This window comes from Babylonia areolata, chromosome 16 (genome assembly GCF_041734735.1).
Source record: "Babylonia areolata isolate BAREFJ2019XMU chromosome 16, ASM4173473v1, whole genome shotgun sequence".
Classification (NCBI taxonomy): domain Eukaryota; kingdom Metazoa; phylum Mollusca; class Gastropoda; order Neogastropoda; family Buccinidae; genus Babylonia; species Babylonia areolata.
Genome location: NC_134891.1, coordinates 2782990 through 2806224, shown reverse-complemented (window position 1 = coordinate 2806224; position 23235 = coordinate 2782990). Strand labels below are relative to the sequence as shown.

The 23235-nt window shown below is 44.3% G+C and overlaps 1 protein-coding gene and 1 non-coding gene across 2 annotated transcripts; one reads left to right on the top strand and one right to left on the bottom strand.

Moving 5' to 3' along the window:
• Positions 1-7119: 7119 nt before the first annotated feature.
• Positions 7120-22708, bottom strand: LOC143290786 (uncharacterized). Its single transcript, XM_076600300.1, has 8 exons — positions 22640-22708; positions 20319-20370; positions 17763-17788; positions 16508-16559; positions 14518-14543; positions 12502-12565; positions 9180-9260; positions 7120-7249 (listed from the first exon to the last, which is right to left on the bottom strand). Exons 1-8 carry the CDS (start codon positions 22675-22677, stop codon positions 7154-7156), a joined length of 435 nt encoding a protein of 144 aa, XP_076456415.1. The 5' UTR covers positions 22678-22708; the 3' UTR covers positions 7120-7153.
• On the top strand, positions 21260-21331 carry Trnaq-cug (transfer RNA glutamine (anticodon CUG)). Its single transcript has one exon. It is a non-coding gene; the product is annotated as a tRNA-Gln (tRNA).
• Positions 22709-23235: the final 527 nt, after the last annotated feature.

Genomic DNA, 23235 nt, shown 5'->3' with positions numbered 1-23235 from the left:
GTCTTCTTCATTCTTTTCATCTTCATGCTTTCCGCCGTCCTCATCATTCATAGCAATGTCAGATGAATCTTTTTCTGTACCACTGGAACTTTCTGTAGAATCGACGGTCGTGACATAAGAGCTGCTGGAAGTAAGTTGTGTTCCGTATTGGTTTGGAAAGTCGTGTCGTGACTCACCCGGGACATTCTTGGAGGTGCTACGACTTGTGTCTCCGGACCAGTCCTGTGTTTTCCGGTCCTGGCTTGTTTCCTCGTTAGAGCTGGCAGCTGACAGATCTTTTGTTTGGTCTTGAGGGATTTCGTCTTTGAATTGACTGAAGGGATCCCAGGTGTCTGTGGTGTGGAGGCGGTGGCTGCTGCTTTTCCAATCACTACTTGCGTTAAAGAAGGCAATGTTCGCTTTTATCGTTTCAAAGTGGTTTTGGATGTCTTCGTCTTTGTCATGCATGTCGTTATCTTTTGGTTCATTACAAGTTTCTTGGCTGTAATCTTTTGGTTCATTACAAGTTTCTTGGGTGCCTGCGTTTTGGTTTCCTCTTTCATCGAGATATTTCCTCTTTGTCCCTCTTCCAATGTGTTCGCTTAATTTGGGTCCTCCGTGACGTGTTGGCGTTTGGATGTTGCCACTGGGTCCACTGGAAACTTGTTGCCGTTCTGCATCAGGGGATCTGGATCTCTTCATAGTTTTCCCACTTCCTTCGGAATCACTGGATAATTTGAGTTGCCCGTGACGGCCATGGTATTGGATTTTGGCTACTCTCTCCACTAGAACTTTGTTCATAACCTGTGTTTTGGGTTTCAGGGTTCTTCATATTTCTATGTGGTCCTCTTTCAGAATTATCAGATAATCTAGGTCGTTCGCGACGTCTTGGCGCCGAGGAACTGCTGTCTTGTGGATTCAAGTCCATGTTTGAAACCTTTTTCTCTGTTTGATGTGGAATTCACAATTTCGTTATTGTGCTTGCCATAAAAAGATGTCTTCAGTACTCATTGTCATACCATATAGTTATGTTCCAGTCTATTAGCGTTCACTTTAGAAAGGTGATCAGCTTCGAAACTTTAGCTATCCTTGGTCCAGGATCAGACTGCAGCACTGGTCAGGATCCACAATCTCTGATGGTTGATGTGACGTCCACCCTCACCGTCAATGTTCCCTGGCTCCTTGAGGAAAGAACAGAAATGAAACAGAATATGATTGTCAGAAACAATTCAATCAAATTCAATCGTTGCTTTAGCAGCCTTGTCGACTGCACGGGTCCTGTTAGGATTTCTAAACTAGTTCCAGTATTAATAGCAATCAAGCGTACTTTCTTCGGCGCCTCAAAAAGTTCCGAATTAGAAAAGAAATCATGGTTGATTTCTGCCGAGCAGTCATTGAAAGTGTGTTAACCTTCGCTATAACTGCATGTTTGGTACGGAAACATTTCCAAGGCAGAAGTCGCAGCCCTGAACAGAATTGTAAAAACTGCCACCAAGATTACCGGGGCTGATCTACCTTCTCTAGAAGACAATTATTAAAAGCGGTTACTCAAAAAAGTAAAATCAATCAGCCAGGACGAATCACATCCAGCTTTTGGGATTTTCGAGATGCTCCCCTCTGGTCGACGGTACAGAAGTATAAGGACGAAAACCAATCGCTTCGTCAATAGCTTTTTCCCAAAGCAGTCAATGCCCTGTCTCTCGAACAAATCCAGTATGATAACTAGAATGGTGCAATCAACAACCATCTAGCTGAAGATCTAGTCATCAGCCCCATCCACATGTAATATGCGGTTTCTGTTCAAGCGTCTGTGTGTGTGTGTGTGTGAGAGAGAGAGAGAGAGAGAGAGAGTGTTTGTGTGTATGTGCGTGTGTGTGTGTGTGTGTGTGTGTGTGTGTGTGCGTGTGTGTATGTGTGTGTGTGTGTGTGTGTGCAGTGCGTGCATGTGTGAGTATGCACAAGTTTTTATATTGATATGCACTTGTATGTATTCTAATTTCTATTGTATCTGTGTTTGTGTATGATTTTCGATTTATGTTCGTACCTTGTTATGTATTATCCCCCCCCCCCGCCCCCACCCCGAATATTCCTTGTGACCCCCGTACACTTGGTAATAAAGACGTATTCTATTCTATATACATACCATAATTCACACACACACACACACACACACACACACACACACACACACACACACACACACACACACACAGTCACAGGAACACAAACAAAAAACTGAGGCAGACACAGCGAACATAAACGCTTTCGGCTTTCCATCCATACCTTTCGATTCTTGTACGATCTTTAAAACTTCCGTGATATCCAGAGGTGATCGAGGTTGGCTTGTGACTGCACGGATGCTGACTGTGTGGAAAAACCAACATCGTCTTTGTGAAAACTGACCAGAATGCGGTTCTCTCACGACAAGCAGGTATGCCACAAAAACCGTGAGCACAGATTCACACCGAAGTTTCCGTGTGACTGGGAACAGTCTGCCATTGAACAAAACAACAACAACATCGACAACAACAACAAAGATGTGTATGCGTGTGTGTGTGTGTGTGTGTGTGTGTGTGTGGGTGTGTGCGTGTGTGTGTGCATATGTCACGGTGGATGTGTACCAGGGAAGGCAGCCGCCTGTTGTGCAAATGACTCCGTGTTTGTAAAGCGCTTTGAGGTGGGTTTTGGATAGGCGATTCATAAGTATCCATTTCTATCCTATTATAACTTGTATTGGAGAGGGGGGTGTGGCTGTCTGTGAGGGCTAGCCCAGAACCCCCCCCCCCCCCCCCCTCCGCCTTCTCCTTTTTGCAATCGCTTAATTGAACGTGTAGAAAGGGGGTAATTTCCAAATCGGGCAGGGGGGAACTTAAGGGGGAAGGAGGGGGGGCGGGGGTAGGGGGGCGGGGTGGGGGGGGAGGGGTTGGAGGGGGTCTGAGGTGGGGGAGAGGGTAGGGGACAGTGTCGATCTTGACGAGCCACACATGACTCCGGGTGGTCATTCGAGGCTGGCCCACAATCAGCCTGGGGTAAAATTCGGCACGGGGGGGTAGTTTGAGGCTGTTACACCTGGTACAGGTGCTCGTGATCAGGTTTTAAAGTGTTGCTGTGCAGACGTTACTTTACAGTTGTTGTTGTTGTTTGTTTGTTTTTTTATGCCAGCACATCGTCAGAGACCACCTCCAGATAGTCACGTGATGCCTCTGTGTTGCTCTTCTCCATGTCAGAAAGAGCCTTCCGCGCGAGAGATTCAAGGGAGAGTAACATTCCCCGCTATCGGAACTACCGGAGTGAGTACCCTCCCTTACACCGTTGTCCCGGCTGATATCCTTTCAAGGTGTGTCTGTTTATTTATTTATTCATTTGTTTATCTATTTACTTGTTTGTTTGTTTGTTTATGTATTTATTTTATTTATCTATTTAATTATTTATTTTATTTAGTTATTCATTTATTTATTCGTTTATCTATCTATTCATAATCAGCTGGTGGTCGTTGATACAGCTGTGCACGTGTCTGTTCGCGCTGATACATATTTTGGCACAGTGTTCTTCCCCTTCATCGTTCGTGGGCCAGCAACTCCCACGTTCCTGAGTGGGCTTTTACCTGCATGACCGTTGTTTTTTGGGTTTTTTTCTTACCCCGCCATGTAGGCAGCCATGCTCCGTTTCCCGGGGGTGTGCATGCTGTGTATGTCAGTTCTTGTTTTCATAACCCACCGCAACACTGACATGGATTACAGCATCTTTAAGACATGCGATAATTCATGTTCTTCAAAATATGCTAAAGCCAATTAGCTCCAGTGTTTTCACTACTCTTGATAACTGAGGCGTAATAATTCGAGCAGAACCAATGAAATAATCTACGTTAATAGCCTGACGATCCTGACCTCCTTTTCCTTCACTTCTCACCATTTCCAACACACACACACACACACACACACACACACACACACACACACATACAAAAAAAACCCAACAACAACCCAAAAACATGCGCACACACATATACACACAGAGAGATACCTACATAGTCATGTACGTGCGCTCGCGTGCACACACACACACACACACACACACACACACACGTGTGTGCAAATGCCAAATGCAGAATAATATTTAATGGTGTGTTTTGTTGGTTGGATTTATGGGTTTTGGGGGGGAAATGGAGGGGTGGGGGGGGGGGGGGGGATGGAGAATGCATTTTGGAACGTGTGCTGTTTGGTGACGTTAGAGGAGGCCGAAACAGCACGTGGGAACATCCCAGAACGTCCCCTGAGGGATGTCTATAGATCCGAACCGGTGTAGAATGCCAGGTTGTCCCCCACCTCGGAATAGTCCCTCAGGGGGTGTGGAGGGTGGGGAATGGGGGGGGGGGGGGTATTTCAGAGCAAGGTTAACACGCAAGAAAGGGACATTCTGGCCATTGAAAATGTCCACAGGGATCATCTTGAACGGTGACAAAGTCCCCGAGAGACATTTTTTAAGCGGTCAAATTGTCCCACAGGGATGTTTCCAGGTAGGGGACAATCTAGGATACAACACCGGTTCCCTCAGGGGGAGGGGGGGGAGGGGGCGAGAGGAAGAGGGGGTGGGGGTGCAAGGGGGGGGGGGGGGGGGGCAAGGGGGGCTTTTCCCCCCGGGTAATCTACAGAAGTGGGTGATGATTCGGGACGTTACACCGGTGCTGATGAATACATTTCCTTTCCGAGTGTTACAAAGCCACCCTTCCCAGCATCTTCACCATCCTGATGCAGTCCCAGCTTCGTTGGGCTGGACACGTGGCGCGCATGGCAGACCATCGGCTGCCCAAAAGGCTCTTCTAAGGCGAGCTGCAACAAGGGAAGAGATCACACGGAGGTCAGAAGAAGCGCTTCAGAGATACTCTTAAAGTCTCTCTGAAAGAGTCTGATATCAACCCTGACTCCTGGGAAGAATCTGCAGTGGACTGTGACAAATGGCGCGCTGCTGTGCACAAAGGTGCCAAGTTGTGCGAGGCCAACAGGACTGCTGCAGCTGTTCAGAAGAGGCAGGCCAGAAAGTCACGGGCAAACAAGCTCCCTGACAATGATATGCCTGTCTTTGTCTGCCCCAACTGTCAGCGAACATTTCGTGCGCAGATTGCACTATTCAGCCATCTGCGCACTCACAGATAGATTCATGAGCATCCCCCCACACTACCACCACCCTCCCCCCATCCCCCAGCTGGATGACAACGATGGTCATCATCGATCTTGATGGACACACACCACCACAGAGACGACGAAACTGAGCACCGTGTGCTGCGAAGGACAGTAAAGGGAAGTTTATCCACGGTATGTAGTCACGATCATTTACCACACCTGTGGGAAGTGCTGCGCATCCAGAATCGGCCTCTTCTCCCATATGAGGACACACACCGACAGATAAGCCTGCCTGCCTACTCATCCGTCGGACCGACGGGAGACTCCATCATCATCATCATCAACAACAAAAAAGGCAAGGAAAAGAAAATACAAAAAGAAAGAGGAAAAATAAAACAAAACAAAAACTACAACAAAAACCATATATACCAAAAGCCAAAATTAGGCGTAAATCTCATGATAACGATAATAATAATAATAATGATAAATAAACACTTGTTAACCAGTAGATAAATCTAACACCTAAATAATGTTTTACATACATGTACCAATGCAACACAGACACAAACACAGTGAAAATTATCACATCCTTATTTTTTTCAAGAAACTAGTTGCTAGTCTTATGCTTAAAAAGGTTGACTTTCCACACATCGGATAAGTCGCCTTTTTTGCCACAACATGTACTTATCCGAAGTGTGGATAAGTCGACTCTTTGGGGAGGGGGGGGGGTCCCCAAGGGGGTACACTTATCCGGGGTCAACTGTAATATGAATAACAATAATGAAATTAATGAATTCATATGAAAATAAATGTAAACACACACACACACACACACACACACACACACACACACACACACAATGAGAGAGAGAGAGAGAGGAGGAAGAGACAGACAGAGGAACAGAGACAGAGCGAGAGACAGACAGCCAAACAGATCACACATAACGCAAATAAATTCCACTTGAAGTCGTTTACTTTTGGCGGAACTCGTGGGCACTGCAGACTGATATTCATTTGTCTAAGCGACCCTTACAAGTTTTCTATCCTTTTTAAATCAAACTTTAGTAAAGCCATGCAGACCACCCACCTTGTCTGAGTATGATATTTCCTATCTAAGTTGGAAAACTGTTTAAGTAAACTCGGAATAACCAACAATTATTTCACTCAACTGGAGCAACTCATTTAGTTGCCATTGTTTTTGTTTTCTTTTCTATTTACAACTGAAACAGCTGTATTCTGGCGAAAATTTGCTGATTTCTGATAACAAGTTTTAAAGACATGAACAGGCTACTGTTGTTTTTACCTTTATATTTTACCACTTTTCAGAGTATTGAAATAATATTGAGATAGTGATGTATACTGGTTACTATGTGTTACTTTACACAACGAAAATAAATGGATGAATCAAAGGAAGATACCAACTGGGCTTCAGACTTCAGAGTGTACTAACAACCAACAGTGCATAGTTATCCCGGGGTTTGAAAACAGTAAACAGTTGTTGTTGTTGTTGTTTTTATCGATTATTTACACTTCTCACTCCAGACCTATCACCAGCTTGGTCAGTTGTTGTTTCTCTTTCACAAGAGAAGTTAAGCATGAGCTTTACACTGGGTGGGTCCCTAAATGGTTGAGAAGTCCAGTCCGGGCTCTGAAATGTCTCATGACCAGTTTTACGAAAGACTTCAGAGTGTATACTGACAACCAACAGTGCATCGCTATCCCGGGGTTTGAAAACATTAAACAGTTGGGTTGTTGTTGGGTTTTTTTTATCGATTATTTACACTTCTCACTCCAGACCTATCACCAGCTTGGTCTGCTATCGTTTCTCTTTCTCATGACCAGTTTTTTTTACAAAAGACTTTCAAATTTTGAGGGTCTAAACTTGACGTTCCAGACCATGTCACCAGTTTAGTCTGTAGATTTCCTCTGTATGTGTGTAGGGGTGGGGGGGGGGGTGGGGTGGGGGGGAGGGGAGGGGATGCGGGGGGGGGGGGGGGGGGGGGGGAAGAGGGTGTGTGTATGGGTGTGGGTGCGGAGGGTCAGAGGGGTGTGATCTATTTGGACTTGTTTTTTCCGCTTTTTTGCTTTTCGTTGTCCGGCTGATCTTTCTTGCGCTTTTCGATAATTTTCTTGTGCTTTTCGATGGATTCCTGAAACACACACACACACACACACACACACACACACACTCATCATGAAACACCACCTCTAGTAATTGCACTAGATAACCCAATGTCCATGCTGATATCAACGTCTACAACACGCCTACACAGACAGAGCGATGACCTTGTGGACAATGCGCCCAACTATGACGCCAGAGTCCAAGGGGTTCAATTCCCATAATATACGGCCCGGAGTAAGACCTTGAGTGGTGGTCTGGGTGTTAGTCATTCGAATGAGACAACAAAAACCGGGGGCTTTTGTGCAATATGCATTATGCGCACGTTAGAATATCAAAAATGAATAAATGAATGAATAAACAATAAACGACAAGATAAAAGAATTTTTTTTCAAAAATCAATAAACAAACAAAAACAAATGCATAGATAAATGAATAAATAAATGAATAAACAAAAAAGGAATCCACGGCAACAAAGGGGTTTCCGTTGTCCCTGGCAACATTCTGCGGAAACATCCATTTTGATTGTCAAAACAAAGAACAATTTCTGGCAGATTTATAAAGAAAAAACGAAAAAGAGTGGCGCTTTTCCGTGGCGACGTGCTCTCCTCGTGGAAAGCCGCCTCAGTTTCACACTGAGAAATCGGCTGTGACAATCAGCGTTACAATACAATACAATACAATACAATGCAACACAACATAATATTATTATAATACAATGCAATACAATACAAAATAGAGACACTAACGAAAACTGGGTCAAAGAACCATGTCAAAATTCTACCTGTCTACGTTCTTGGCATCAGAGATCTTTTCCCACCCCCTCTTTCGTGAGTTTATGTGTATGTGTTTGTGTGCGTGTGTGCGTGCGCGAGGGTGTAAGTGTACACATGTGTCAGGAGAGCTCTGTGAACGTGCGTGCGTGTGTGTGCGTGCGTGTGTGTACGTGTGTGTGTGTGTGTGTGTGTGTGTGTGTGTGTGTGTGTTTGTGTAGAGAATGAGGTATGTGTGTGTATGCATGTCTACACTGTGGGAGCAACGGAATATTGGAATGTGCGTGTGTGCATATAATTTTTATATATGTGTATATATGTGTGTGGTGTTGGGGGTGGGGGATATGGGCGTATGTGTGTGTGTGCTTGTACAAGTGCGCGCGCGCGTGTGTGTGTGTGTGTGCCGTGGAAGCTGCGATGTGTAGCCTAGAAATGAGCGTGTGGAGGAGAGGGCGCGGGGGGAGGGGGGGGGAATTCGTGGGGGGCGTGGGGGGTTGGAGGGGGGGTGCAGGGTAATGTGTGTGTGTGTGCGTGTGTGTGTGTTTTGGTGCTCATGTACATTTATGTGTATTTGATCGTGCTTTTATATCTGTGAAACTGCATGTTTGTTGCATATCTGTTATGTATGTGTGTGTGTGTGTGTGTGTGTGTGTGTGTGTGTGTGTGTGTGCGTGAACGTCTGTCTGCATGTTTTACATTTATTTACTTATTTATTATCATTGGGTTTTTTTTCCTTTTTTTTTGTCTGTGCGCTTAGAGCTGACTTAATCAAGATTTTGCGCCTTATAAATATTAGTAGTAGTAGTAGTAGTAGTATTTTTTATATAATTATCTTTTTATATTATATTTTGTTATTATTATTATTATTATTATTATTATTAAATTTCTTATAAATTTTTGTTTGTCTTTTTTTCTTTTATTCTCTTTTTTTTTCTTTTTTTTTTTTTTTTCCTCAAGGCCTGACTAAGCGCGCTGGATTACGCTGCTGGTCAGGCATCTGCTTGGCAGATGTAGTGTAGCGCGCGTATATGGATTTGACCGAACGCAGTGACGCCTCCTTGAGCTACTGATACTGATACTGATACTGATACTCATGCGACTCTCTGAGTAGGACGCCACCAAACCGTGTTGTGTCACTAAGAGTTTCCGATGGTTACGCTGTACGCACGGGCATTCAACACGCCTTACTTCATGTTCTTTAATCCTTTGTTCGTGTGCTGCCACTTCGTTGTCCAGTTCTTCCTTGAGTTTCTTCAGCTGAAGTAATCGCTAAAATAAAGACAATAAAGGAAACAAATCGATCATAAATGGATAAATGAATGAATGAATGAATGAATGAATGAATGAATAGAGAAATGAATGAATGAATGAATGAATGAATAAATAAATAAATAAGACTGGCAATGCTTTCAAGGCTCACGTCCGAATCCTAATGAAAGGACTGATAAAAAGATAAAGCCTTCATATCTCACGTGTGAATCCTGCCGATTAAAACAAACAAAACACAAAACAAACAAACTAACAAGCAAAACAAAAAAACACACACACACACAAAAAAGTGGAGCATTAAGAGTTGTGCTTAAAACATGTCTGATGTCGATGCATCGCAGTAAGTTCAAATCTTTTAATGCTGATTCTAATTTAGTCAGTATCTACTTTTCAAGACATTCATACGCAGGGAACACGTCTATGGTGTAGTTGGTGTCATTTCATTTGTTCTGTCCAGAGGGGGGGGGGGGGGTCACTGGAGTGGAGAGGGTAAGGTTCCTGGGAGGGAGAGGGGGGGATTACTGGAGTGGAGAGGGTAAGGTTCCTGGGAGGGAGAGGGGGGAGGGGGGATCACTGGAGTGGAGAGGGTAAGGTTCCTGGGAGGGAGAGGGAGAGGGGGGATCACTGGAGTGGAGAGGGTAAGGTTCCTGGGAGGGAGAGGGTGGATCACTGGAGTGGAGAGGGTAAGGTTCCTGGGAGGGAGAGTTCACTGGAGTGGAGAGGGTAAGGTTCCTGGGAGGGAGAGGGGGGAGGGGGGATCACTGGAGTGGAGAGGGTAAGGTTCCTGGGAGGGAGAGGGGGGAGGGGGGGGTTCAGTGGAGTGGAGAGGGTAAGGTTCCTGGGAGGGAGAGGGGTGATTACTGGAGTGCAGAGGGTAAGGTTCCTGGGAGGGAGAGGGGGGAGGGGGGATCACTGGAGTGGAGAGGGTAAGGTTCCTGGGAGGGAGAGGGGGGATTACTGGAGTGGAGAGGGTAAGGTTCCTGGGAGGGAGAGGGAGAGGGGGGATCACTGGAGTGGAGAGGGTAAGGTTCCTGGGAGGGAGAGGGTGGATCACTGGAGTGGAGAGGGTAAGGTTCCTGGGAGGGAGAGTTCACTGGAGTGGAGAGGGTAAGGTTCCTGGGAGGGAGAGGGGGGAGGGGGGATCACTGGAGTGGAGAGGGTAAGGTTCCTGGGAGGGAGAGGGGGGAGGGGGGGGTTCAGTGGAGTGGAGAGGGTAAGGTTCCTGGAAGGGAGAGGGGTGATTACTGGAGTGCAGAGGGTAAGGTTCCTGGGAGGGAGAGGGGGGAGGGGGGGATCACTGGAGTGGAGAGGGTAAGGTTCCTGGGAGGGAGAGGGGGGAGGGGAGGGTTCACTGGAGTGGAGAGGGTAAGGTTCCTGGGAGGGAGAGGGGGGGGGTGATTACTGGAGTGCAGAGGGTAAGGTTCCTGGGAGGGAGAGGGAGAGGGGGGTTCACTGGAGTGGAGAGGGTAAGGTTCCTGGGAGGGAGAGGGAGAGGGGGGTTCACTGGAGTGGAGAGGGTAAGGTTCCTGGGAGGGAGAGGGAGAGGGGGGATCACTGGAGTGGAGAGGGTAAGGTTCCTGGGAGGGAGAGGGGATGGGGGATCACTGGAGTGAAGAGGTTAAGGTTCCTGGGAGGGAGAGGGGGGGAGGGGGGGTTCACTGGAGTGGAGAGGGTAAGGTTCCTGGGACGGAGAGGGGGGAGGGGGGATCACTGGAGTGGAGAGGGTAAGGTTCCTGGGAGGGAGAGGGGGGATCACTGGAGTGGAGAGGGTAAGGTTCCTGGGAGGGAGAGGGGGGGGAGGGGGGTTCACTGGAGTGGAGAGGGTAAGGTTCCTGGGAGGGAGAGGGAGAGGGGGGATCACTGGAGTGGAGAGGGTAAGGTTCCTGGGAGGGAGAGGGGGGAGGGGGGATCACTGGAGTGGAGAGGGTAAGGTTCCTGGGAGGGAGAGGGGGGATCACTGGAGTGGAGAGGGTAAGGTTCCTGGGAGGGAGAGGGGGGAGGGGGGTTCACTGGAGTGGAGAGGGTAAGGTTCCTGGGAGGGAGAGGGAGAGGGGGGATCACTGGAGTGGAGAGGGTAAGGTTCCTGGGAGGGAGAGGGAGAGGGGGGATCACTGGAGTGGAGAGGGTAAGGTTCCTGGGAGGGAGAGGGGGGAGGGGGGATCACTGGAGTGGAGAGGGTAATGTTCCTGGGAGGGAGAGGGGTGATTACTGGAGTGCAGAGGGTAAGGTTCCTGGGAGGGAGAGGGGGGAGTGGGGTTCACTGGAGTGGAGAGGGTAAGGTTCCTGGGAGGGAGAGGGGGGAGGGGGTTCACTGGAGTGGAGAGGGTACGGTTCCTGGGAGGGAGAGGGGGGAGGGGGGGTTCACTGGAGTGGAGAGGGTAAGGTTCCTGGGAGGGAGAGGGGGGAGGGGGGATCACTGGAGTGCAGAGGGTAAGGTTCCTGGGAGGGAGAGGAGGGAGGGGGGTTCACTGGAGTGGAGAGGGTAAGGTTCCTGGGAGGGAGAGGGGGGGAGGGGGGGTTCACTGGAGTGGAGAGGGTAAGGTTCCTGGGAGGGAGAGGGGGGGAGGGGGGATCACTGGAGTGCAGAGGGTAAGGTTCCTGGGAGGGAGAGGGGGGAGGGAGGGTTCACTGGAGTGGAGAGGGTAAGGTTCCTGGGAGGGAGAGGGGGGAGGGGGGATCACTGGAGTGGAGAGGGTAAGGTTCCTGGGAGGGAGAGGGGGGGTCACTGGAGTGGAGAGGGTAAGGTTCCTGGGAGGGAGAGGGGGGGTCACTGGAGTGGAGAGGGTAAGGTTTCTGGGAGAGAGAGGGGGGAGGGGGGTTCACTGGAGTGGAGAGGGTAATGGTGTGTGTGTGTGTGTGTGTGTGTGTGTGCGCGCGCGGGCGTGTGCGTGTATCTGTGTGTTACTTGAGTAGTGAAGGAAGAGTGGAGCAGGGGGTAGAGAAGTAGTCCTAGGGAACGCGTGAATGTAAAAAAAATCATATTGTATATTGTCACTATATACAATATTTCTCCGCGCGCCACCGCTGACTCTCTAATCACACATACCACCAAAATACACAAAGCGTGCATACACGAGCATACAGAAAATGCATGCATCTTTAGACTTAAAGAAATGAATCTCTAATCAGTACTTCATGGTCAGAACTGCGCGCGGTGGAGGGGTTGGGGTTGGGGTTGGGGGTGTGGGCGTGGCAGTGGGGGGATCGGATGCGCGACGAAATAGATAAATAAATACCTTACCATTTTCCTGAAATACATTTCTTCGTTGGCCTCCCCCATTTTGGCGAATGCGCCTCCCGCCTCTCTGATGGACAGAAGAGACAGACCCCTTAACTCACTCAGTACGGCCAGTCCTCTCTTCTCCTCTACACAGACCCCTCGGATGTCCAGTGGGTGTCTGAATGAATGACCCAACCTTTAGCTTCCGTCGTCAGAATTGTGGTATTCTTTGTCAACATTCACCTCTTCAGTGTAAGAGCCTTCCGCTTGCAATATATATTTTGATGATGGTAATTGGGGTGAAACGCTGTTAGCGTCGTCTCTTTCGCCGTTCGTATGGAGAGAGTTAGTGGTCTCACCTTGTCAGTGCGTGCCAAATCAACACATGCACACAGGAATGATAATTATGACCACTGACAAGGGAAATGACTCCTTCGCCATGTCTTGTGATTCCTTTTTTTTTTTTTTTTTTACCTCTTACTCTAAAGCATAATGATGATTATGATGATAATGATAATAGTGATAATCATCATATCATCATCATCATCACCATCATTGCATTTTTAGCGGTCTTAGTAGTAGTAGTAGTAGTAGTAGTAGTAGTAGTAGTAGTAGTAGAAAGTTCATGCAGCCGAAGACTTGAAACTGGTTGTGGATTCCTATCTTTCTAGTTTGCCTTATTTCATACAACTTGTGCATCACATCACATTACATTACATTACATTACATCGTGTTGTGTAGTGCTGTGTTGTACTGTGTTGTGTTGTGTTGTATTATATTGCATTAATCAACTCTTCATCCACTGCAAATTGATCTGCAAGAAGTAAATGCGTGGCTCCCCACTGAAGCGAGAATAGAATACAAAATTGCTTGTCTCTGCTATTCTGCTTTCCACTCCGCAGGACCTACATATCTTTGTGACCTAATTAGTGTTTACACTCCCGCAAGAAATCTCCGCTCTTCCTCTGACTGTTACCTTTTGGAACTTCCTCGTGTCAATGATTGAAACGCACACATACGCGCACGCGCGTGCGCGCGCACACATCGCTCAACACGCAGGCACACACACACGCGTGCGTGCGCGCGCACAAAACGATGCATGCACACGCACGGACACACACGCAACACACATACAGTTTTTACACTCTGAATCATAATGATAATGTAATAGTATCTTACCCACATGTTTTTCTTTTTACATAATAACTGATGTGTGCATGGTGATAAGTGAATGGTGTGTCAGTTGTTTCTTTGATTTTTGCTGACGGGCATTTTATTTTAAGTGAGCCTAAAGAAAATTTTCTGTTTTTGGTTGAAGCAGATAATAAAGTATTTTGAATTGAATTGAATTGAATTGAACCAATTGTGAACGTTCTTTCTTCTTTGCTGCTCCTCACATGTGGAACAACCTTCCTCATCATATCCGTGCATCTGATTCTATTTCTGTTTTTCGCTCATCACTAAGAAACTCATCTTTTTAAAACCTATCTATAAGCACTCTCAGCTTCCTTGTTCTCAAGCACCACCCACGTCAGCTCACTGTGGATGTTTGTAGAGTGGGAAACGGAGAGTGTGTGTGTTGGAGGGCGGGGGAGAGGTTGGGGGGGGGGGGGGGGAGGGGGGGCCGGGGGTTGAGAAAGAGTGGTCATGAATGTTTTATGTAACTTTTGTAAGATTTTTCTTTCATGTAAAGCCCCCTGAGCTCTTAGAGAAAAAGGGCACTATATAAATGTACATTATCATTATTATCATTACTAAAGGCTGATTTTCCCGGTGCTTTTTTCTTCTTCTTCTTTCGACCCCCCCCCCCCCCCCCCCCCCCCAAATTTCCCCTCCTCCTAATTTTTCCTCGTACCCTTCGCCTTGTTTACCACCCAGTATTCCCCCAACCCCCAATCTCACTTTCAGTGTGTGTGTGTGTGTGTGTGTGTGTGTGTGTGTGTTGTGTGCATGTGTTTCTCTCTTATTTGTAATTGTTTCGTTTGGTTTTGTTTGGTTTTGTTTTAAAGCAGACTTGCTGTTGATGTCATCACTTACCTGATGGAACCTGCACCTCCGCTACCCTGAAAAAGAGAGAGAGAGAGAGAGAGAGAGAGAGAGAGAGAGAGAGAGAGAGAGAGAAGAATGAAATACACTGAAATGAAATAAAACAAGAGAGGCAAGGCCTTCAAGACTCACTTGTGATACACTTTAAAAAAAAAAAATCCAAGCTTTTTATGTATTGAGTATAATTTCCAAAATGTAATGTTTAAGATGAGATAGATCAGTTTAAAGCAAATTAAGTCCCCTAGCATTAATTACAGAGTAATTTCCCTTTTTTACTCTCTGCACCAAAACGTTTGCAAAATAAATAAAACTTCCATGCTTAGCAAAAGAAGTTCCTGTTTGAACAAAAAATGATAATAATGACTGCTCTTGTTGTTGGGTCAGAATATCAGATCAAAGTGCCAAGTTTAGAGAATACAAAAAATATAAATATAACAGTAAATGCAGTTTGCATATGATTAGGCTTCATTTTTATTTTTTTTGTGCCCATCCCAGAGGTGTAATATTGTTTTAAACAAGATGACTGGAAAGAACTGAATTTTTCCAATTTTTATGCCTAATTTGGTGTCAACTGACAAAGTATTTGCAGAGAAAATGTCAATGTTAAAGTTTACCACGGACACACAGACACACAGACATACACACACAGACAACCGAACACCGGGTTAAAACATAGACTCACTTTGTTTACACAAGTGAGTCAACAAAAGTGAATCAAAACGACACAGGAACGAAATAAGCTAGACTGAAGGGACAGATTACAACGAAATGAAACAGAATGGAGCCAAATGGAATAAAATGAATAATAAACAGAAATGAACTGTTCTGAACCCCAGGTCTATGTTCCACAGTGTATGTTCTCCAGGTCTATGTTCCCCAGGTCTTTGTCCCGCAGGACAAACCCTGGTAGGAGCAGGTCTATTTTCCTCCAGGTCTATGTTCCCCCAGGTCTATATTCCTCCAGGTCTATGTTCCCGCAGGACAAACCCTGGTAGGAGCAGGTCTATTTTCCTCCAGGTCTATGTTCCCCCAGGTCTATATTCCTCCAGGTCTATGTTCCCGCAGGACAAACCCTGGTAGGAGCAGGTCTATGTTCCCACAGGTCTTTGTTCCCCCAGGACAACCCCTGAAAGGAGCAGGTCTATATTCCTCCAGGTCTATGTTCCCGCAGGACAAACCCTGGTAGGAGCAGGTCTATGTTCCCCCAGGTCTTTGTTCCCCCAGGACAACCCCTGAAAGGAGCAGGTCTATATTCCTCCAGGTCTATGTTCCCCCAGGTCAACCCCTGATAGCAGGTCTATATTCCTCCAGGTCTATATTCCCCCAGGACAACCCCTGAAAGGAGCAGGTCTATATTCCTCCAGGTCTATGTTCCCCCAGGTCAACCCCTGATAGCAGGTCTATATTCCTCCAGGTCTATGTTCCCCCAGGTCAACCCCTGATAGGAGCAGGTCTATATTCCTCCAGGTCTATGTTCCCCCAGGTCAACCCCTGATAGCAGGTCTATATTCCTCCAGGTCTATGTTCCTCCAGGTCTATGTTCCCCCAGGTCAACCCCTGATAGCAGGTCTATATTCCTCCAGGTCTATGTTCCCCCAGGTCAACCCCTGATAGGAGCAGGTCTATGTTCTCCCCAGGCCTATGTTCCTAAGGTCTATGTTCCTCCAGGTCTATGTTCCCCCAGGTCTATGTTCCTAAGGTCTATGTTCCTCCAGGTCTATGTTCCCCCAGGTCTATGTTCCTAAGGTCTATATTCCTCCAGGTCTATGTTCCCCCAGGTCTATGTTACCCAGGTCTATGTTCTCCCCAGGCCTATGTTCCCCCAGGTCTATGTTTCCCCAGGCAGACAGTCTAGTGCAAATGACTGTGTTTGTAAAGCGCTTAGAGCTTGGTCTCCGACCGAGGTTATGCGCTATATCCATATCATCATCATCACCATCATCATATTCATCATCATCATCATCAACAGAATCAGTCTCACCTTGCCAGATCCAGAGCCGTGATCTCCCATCCCGGAACTCAAGTGGCGTACACTGAAAATGCAAACCATGCATTGGATCTTAGCCACACCACACACACACCATAGGGAAAGTATGCGGGACGTGGAATGTAGTGCGGGTTGAGGGTGTGTGTGTGTGTGTGTGTGTGTGTGTGTGTGTGTGTGTGTGTGGTATATATATATATATAAGCATGTTACTTGCTTATCTATTACCCTCGATAATCATGATTTTGTCTTGTCTTGTCTTGTCTTGTCATTTCACCCATTCATCATTTCAATCCCGCACATAATTGAGGACAATGGAGCAAGAGCGAGACACACAGAAAGACAGAGCGAGGGGGGGGGGGGGGGGGGGGGGGGGGGGGATGGGGGGCAGGGGAGGTGAGGGGGCAGTGGGGGGCGGAGAGAGAGAGTGTGTGCATGTATGTATGTTGATGTCTTCAGAATTGAGAAAACTTTTGCAATTTCAAAAATTTAGGAAGATGGCAAATGCTTGAGTGTGATTGGTCTTTGTTATTACCAAGCGATTTTTCAGGCTGTTTTGGTCAGTTTGTATTTGTATTTTGTATTTGTATTTCTTTTTATCACAACAGATTTCTCTGTGTGAAATTCGGGCTGCTCTCTCCCCAGGGAGAGCGCGTCGCTATACTACAGCGCCACCCATTTTTTTGTATTTTTTCCTGCATGCAATTTTATTTGTTTTTCCTATCGAAGTGGATTTTTCTACAGAATTTTGCCAGTAACAACCCTTTTTTTTGCCGTGTGTTCTTTTACGTGCGCTAAGTGCATGCTGCACACGGGACCTCAGTCTCATCCGAATGACTAGCGTCCAGACCACCACTCAAGGTCTAATGGGGGAGAAGAAAATATTGGCGGCTGATAATTTTGCGTTGTATTTGTTACATAAATGTTGTAAATGTAGTCAGTAGTTAGTTAGTTGTCTTAAATGTTTATTCTGTCCTTGTTAGTTGTCTTTAATGTCTATTCTGTTCTTATGTTCGTAATCATCCAATGATACCCTAAAAGGGATGAAAGGCAACTGAATTACGAATCTTGAATCTTTTGAGAATTAGGTGGGGGCGACAAATTGAAAGAGGGGAAAGTCCACGTGATAGAAAGTAAGAGGAAAAGAGAGAGAGAGAGAGAGAGAGAGAGAGAGAGAGAGAGAGAGAGAGAGAGAGAGAAACAAAAATGGGGAGGGGAAGGGGAGGGGGCGAGGGGGGGGGGGGTTGCTCACTCTGTAATGCCCTTGGCTACGCCAGCCTGAAAAATGTAATCACACACACACACACACACACACACACACACACACACACACACACACACATAGATTAATCTTAGCAGGAATATCTTCGTGTATATCGATCACATACCTATCTATTCATGATCTTTCTTGTCTTTCTCGACGAATATTTGATTTACATTCATTACTGGTTTTGATATTGATTGACTGATTGATTGATCTACATTCATTTTACTTATATTCTTATAACCGAATAGTTTTGGTTTTTTTGCTGATTCTTTTTTTTTTTTTTTTTTTTTTTTTTTTTTTCAATCGATCAACGAATCATTCATTTGAGTTCTTTGGGAATTATCATGAACGCTGAAAGTTGTGAACGGCGATTAACAAAATAAAAACATGGTGTGTTTGGAAACGTAGACAACAGGCAAAGAAACAGCAAGCAAATACACAGCCACTAACACACCAAGACAACCAGCTATAATATAGTGTTGTACAGTACAATGACAAACAATAATACATGATACGTCGTGGTAGAAACTAACAGAAACATAACAGCAGGATAATACATAATTAAAAAAAAACACACCAACAAACAAACGAAGAACTCTCTAGACAACAACAAGAACAATAAGTTGAACAACAATAGAAACAAAACGCGTCAATAGATAAACAATTCATGTAAACAGACAACACGAAGCCGTAGCGATACCGTCACACTCACAGACCTAACAAACCGTTAAAACAATCATCGTAATCTACTATTAAAAAAAAAATAAAAAAATCCAGCGTTATACGAAAGAAAACAGCAGAACATAATACAGCATTGCAGTATCCTGCAATGCAATGCAACACAATACAACACTAAGACAATGCAATACAACATGATACAACTCAGTGCTCTGCCATGTCAGACAATACAATGCAATGCAACACAATACAACACTAAGACAATGCAATACAACATGATACAACTCAGTGCTCTGCCATGTCAGACAATACAATGCAATGCAACACAATACAACACTAAGACAATGCAATACAACATGATACAACTCAGTGCTCTACCATGTCAGACAATACAATGCAATGCAACACAATACAACACTAAGACAATGCAATACAACATGATACAACCCAGTGCTCTACCATGTCAGACAATACAATGCAATGCAACACATTACAACACTAAGACAATGCAATACAACATGATACAACTCAGTGCTCTGCCATGTCAGACAATACAATGCAATGCAACACAATACAACACTAAGACAATGCAATACAACATGATACAACTCAGTGCTCTGCCATGTCAGACAATACAATGCAATGCAACACAATACAACACTAAGACAATGCAATACAACATGATACAACTCAGTGCTCTGCCATGTCAGACAATACAATGCAATGCAACACAATACAACACTAAGACAATGCAATACAACATGATACAACTCAGTGCTCTGCCATGTCAGACAATACAATGCAATGCAACACAATACAACACTAAGACAATGCAATACAACATGATACAACTCAGTGCTCTGCCATGTCAGACAATACAATGCAATGCAACTTGTTCCAGGCGATACAAGGTAGTAGTAGTAGTAGTAGTAGTAGTAGTAGTAGTAGTAGTAGTATAGGGACTGGCGGGTCATCTGCCTAGACCTCTCGGCCTTTTTTCATGTCCCCATCGAATCTTCATCTTCACTTCGATTTCCCTTTTATTTTATTTTATTTATTTATTTTCTTCTTTTGTTTGTTGTTTTTGGGTGGGGTACGCATGTACACTTCTGCAGAAAAAACTTTGTTTTCATTCTTCATAAAAAAAAATTAAAAAAATTTTTAAAAATCTTTTAAGATGGTATTGGTGTCAAGGAGATTTTTGAACGCGTTAGTATTTTGTGCAATTTCAATTTCGGTTGGTAGTGCATTCCACATTTGTGCAATTCGGTCAGCCAGTGAACTTTTTCTAGTAACATTGCATAACACCATTCATTGCACAACAGTACAAATAACAACACAAAAGAACACGACATGACGTCACGCTACGCGACTCCATACAATGCAAGCCACAACGCAATACAACACAGTTTCAGTTTCAGTTTCAGTAGCTCAAGGAGGCGTCACTGCGTTCGGACAAATCCATATACGCTACACCACATCTGCCAAGCAGATACCTGACCAGCAGCGTAACCCAACGCGCTTAGTCAGGCCTTGAGAGAGAAAAAAAAAGAAAAAAAAAGGTGAATAAATAATAGATAAGCTTACATAAATAAATAAATAAATAAATAAATAATAATTATAATATAAAAAGGTAGCAGTAATAATAATAATAAAATAATAATAAATAAATAAATAAATAAATAAGACAACAATGATGATCAATAAGCAAATAAATGTAAAACATGAAGACACACATTCACACATACACCCACACATGCATAACAGATATGCACCAAACATGCAGTTTCACAGATATGAAAGCACAGTCAACTACGTATAAACGTACATGAGCTCCAACACAGTGTAATGTAATAGTCCTACCTTGCCTGACCCAGAACCGATGTCTCCAAGCCTTGTTGCTATCTGGCGGACTCTGGAATAAAAACAATGATTTTCATAAGAGGCAAATCATTTCTCTAATCTGCAGATGGAAAATGAATTGTTTTAGGACAAAATATGTCAGTAATGTTTCTTGCATCTGTGGTGCTCACATAACAGCCGATCATATACCAACTTGCGATATGTTAAAGTCTCAAATCCCTGAACTGAAATCACCTTCAGTGTTGACGATCTTCAGCAGTCCATTGCTAATGTATGACTTTTTCAACTCCTTGTTAAACAGTCCAGTTGGTTCGCTGTTATAGTTGTTAGTTTTTCATTAGAAATATGTTATATTGTTATGATTTTTTTAATTTTTTTTTAAACAAAACTTAAATCAATAATTTTCACACACACACACACACACACACTTTCACTTACTCGTATGCGTACACAGTAATTGCCCCCCCCCCCCCTCACACACACACACACACACACACCCCTCCTCCTCCCACTCGATTTTTTTTCCTTCCCTCGTCTAATATCACTTACAGTGAAAAGACGTTGAACTAAAGAACGAACGAACAACGATGTTTTTTTCTTTTGATAAACACACGAAGAGGAAGCTTGTGGTTAAGATGTAAACAGAAAAAAAAGCATGTAATGTACCAGTGAGTGTTTCCCCAGTCGTGCATTGTTTATGTGTGTATTTTCATTTCGATCAGTGTTTACATGTGTGTACGAGATGTTGACAGTGAATTAACTATAACTGATGGGGCTGATCTATGACATTTAACAGCGCAATCATAATAAATTTTGTGATGTGCAGTCTATTAGCACCACTCCATACATTATTCGCTGATTCCAACAAAATGTCAATTTATATCTAAACGCTTGCATTGTTTTGATGAGTAAGATTGGTTTAATTGATGCTGATTCAGCGTGGTTCCATGGTGTAATGGTTAGCACTCTGGACTCTGAATCCAGCGATCCGAGTTCAAATCTCGGTGGAACCTACAATTTTTTTTTTTTTTTCTAAGCGCGTTGGGTTACGCTGCTGGTCAGGCATCTGCTTGGCAGATGTGGTGTAGCGTATATGGATTTGTCCGAACGCAGTGACGCCTCCTTGAGCTACTGAAACTGAAACTGAAAACTGATGTCTCGAAAAAAAATCAGTCAGCCAAGCTGCCTTTAGTTTGAATCAGTCTACATCAAAAACTGATGTCTGATACGCCAACACAAGTAGCCGAAATACGCCTACACAAGTAGCCGAAATACGCCTACACATGTTGCCGAATACAAGGGCTGGAAGACCCCTTCTTTCGACCTGACAAAAGTATCCACTGCTAGAATCTACAGCTGTCGCTAACAATATGCTGCCTGCGTGCAATTTCTGCCGCACCCAACCTACCCAATTTTTTAATCAAACTGCTCCAAATCCTGCCTACCCCTCCCAACACACACACACACACACACACCGATGCACCCGCTCACACCATCTACTCAATCTCTGAAATACAATAAGAGACTGCCTGTGAATGTGTTTTGAACGTTGCGATTCTCGGAAAGTCCAGATCTATTGGTGTCTCTGGACCTAACATTTTTGATCTGGTTTTCTTTCATTTCGTTTTTGGTACAAAAGATTTTTAAAAAGAAAACTTTTCTTTTCCCTGCAACATATTTCACAGAATCACAGAAATATTCGGCTATAGGCTAGAAGCCTTTTGCCATGGTGGTAACAGTGTCCATTTATGTGCTTTTGGATCACTATATAATGAACTGTTCCAAAGTTTAATCAGGCATAGTGTATACTACATTTATTTCTGACTCAGTAAAGATTTAAATCGATGGGGAAATACATGGTCCTTAAACGTTTTGTCAATTTGGTTTTTGAAGGCGTTTACTGATGATGCATTGATGGTGTCAGAGGAAAGGCTATTCCACAGATAAATGATACGGTTAGTAAAAAGAATTGTGGAACTGGTTAGTTACAAAGTTTGTCTTGTTAAGTTTGAAGTTGTGCCCTAGACTGCTGGAGTTTTGTTTACAGGCAATTTGTTTGTTTTGTTTTGTTTTCATTTCGATCATTAATATACAGCGGGACAACTGATAAAATGACTATTTTAGCTACGAAACTTTTTTTTTTAATCAAACTTTTGATTTTTGGAGATATTGATTAATTAAATGAAACTGAAAGGGAGAGGTCACTTTCAAATCTCTCTGAACAAACAGAAACAACGCTAAGGTAAAACGGATGAAAAATTGTATTCTGTCAATAGGAAATCACTCACAAACGTCATCTTTTTAGCAAATGTTGAACCTACCTAGTCACACGACGTAAGAATGACAAACGAAAAGCCATGTTACAAGTTCTTGGTGTCTGCGTCTTTGCCGTTGGTGGAAGGGAGGCTAATCATATGAATTAAACGCTGTGTTTCCGGTTGTTACTTCCCTTCAACCGATTTGTCTTTTGAACGATGACGAAACATAATAAAACTTACAGTCTGGATCAAAACCCAGAAATGATATTGTTTCATATTAAAGAAAGAATATTGTTTTCGGAACATACCATGTGAGTTGTAAAATTTATAGTCCTCTATTAATAATTGATTTTCAATTAACAGCCATCTACCTGAAGATCTAGTCATCATCCCCATTCACATGTAATATGCGGCTTCTGTTCAAACGTGTGTGTGTGTGTGTGTGTGTGTGTGTGTGTGTGTGTGTGTGTGTACAAGTTTTTATATTGATATATATATATATATATGTGTGTGTGTGTGTGTGTGTGTGTGTGTGTGTGTGTGTGTGTGTAGTACGTGCATGTGTGAGTATGTACAAGTTTTTATATTGATATACACTTGTATGTATCTGTGTTTGTGTATGATTTTCAATTTATGTTCGTACCTTTTTATGTACTATC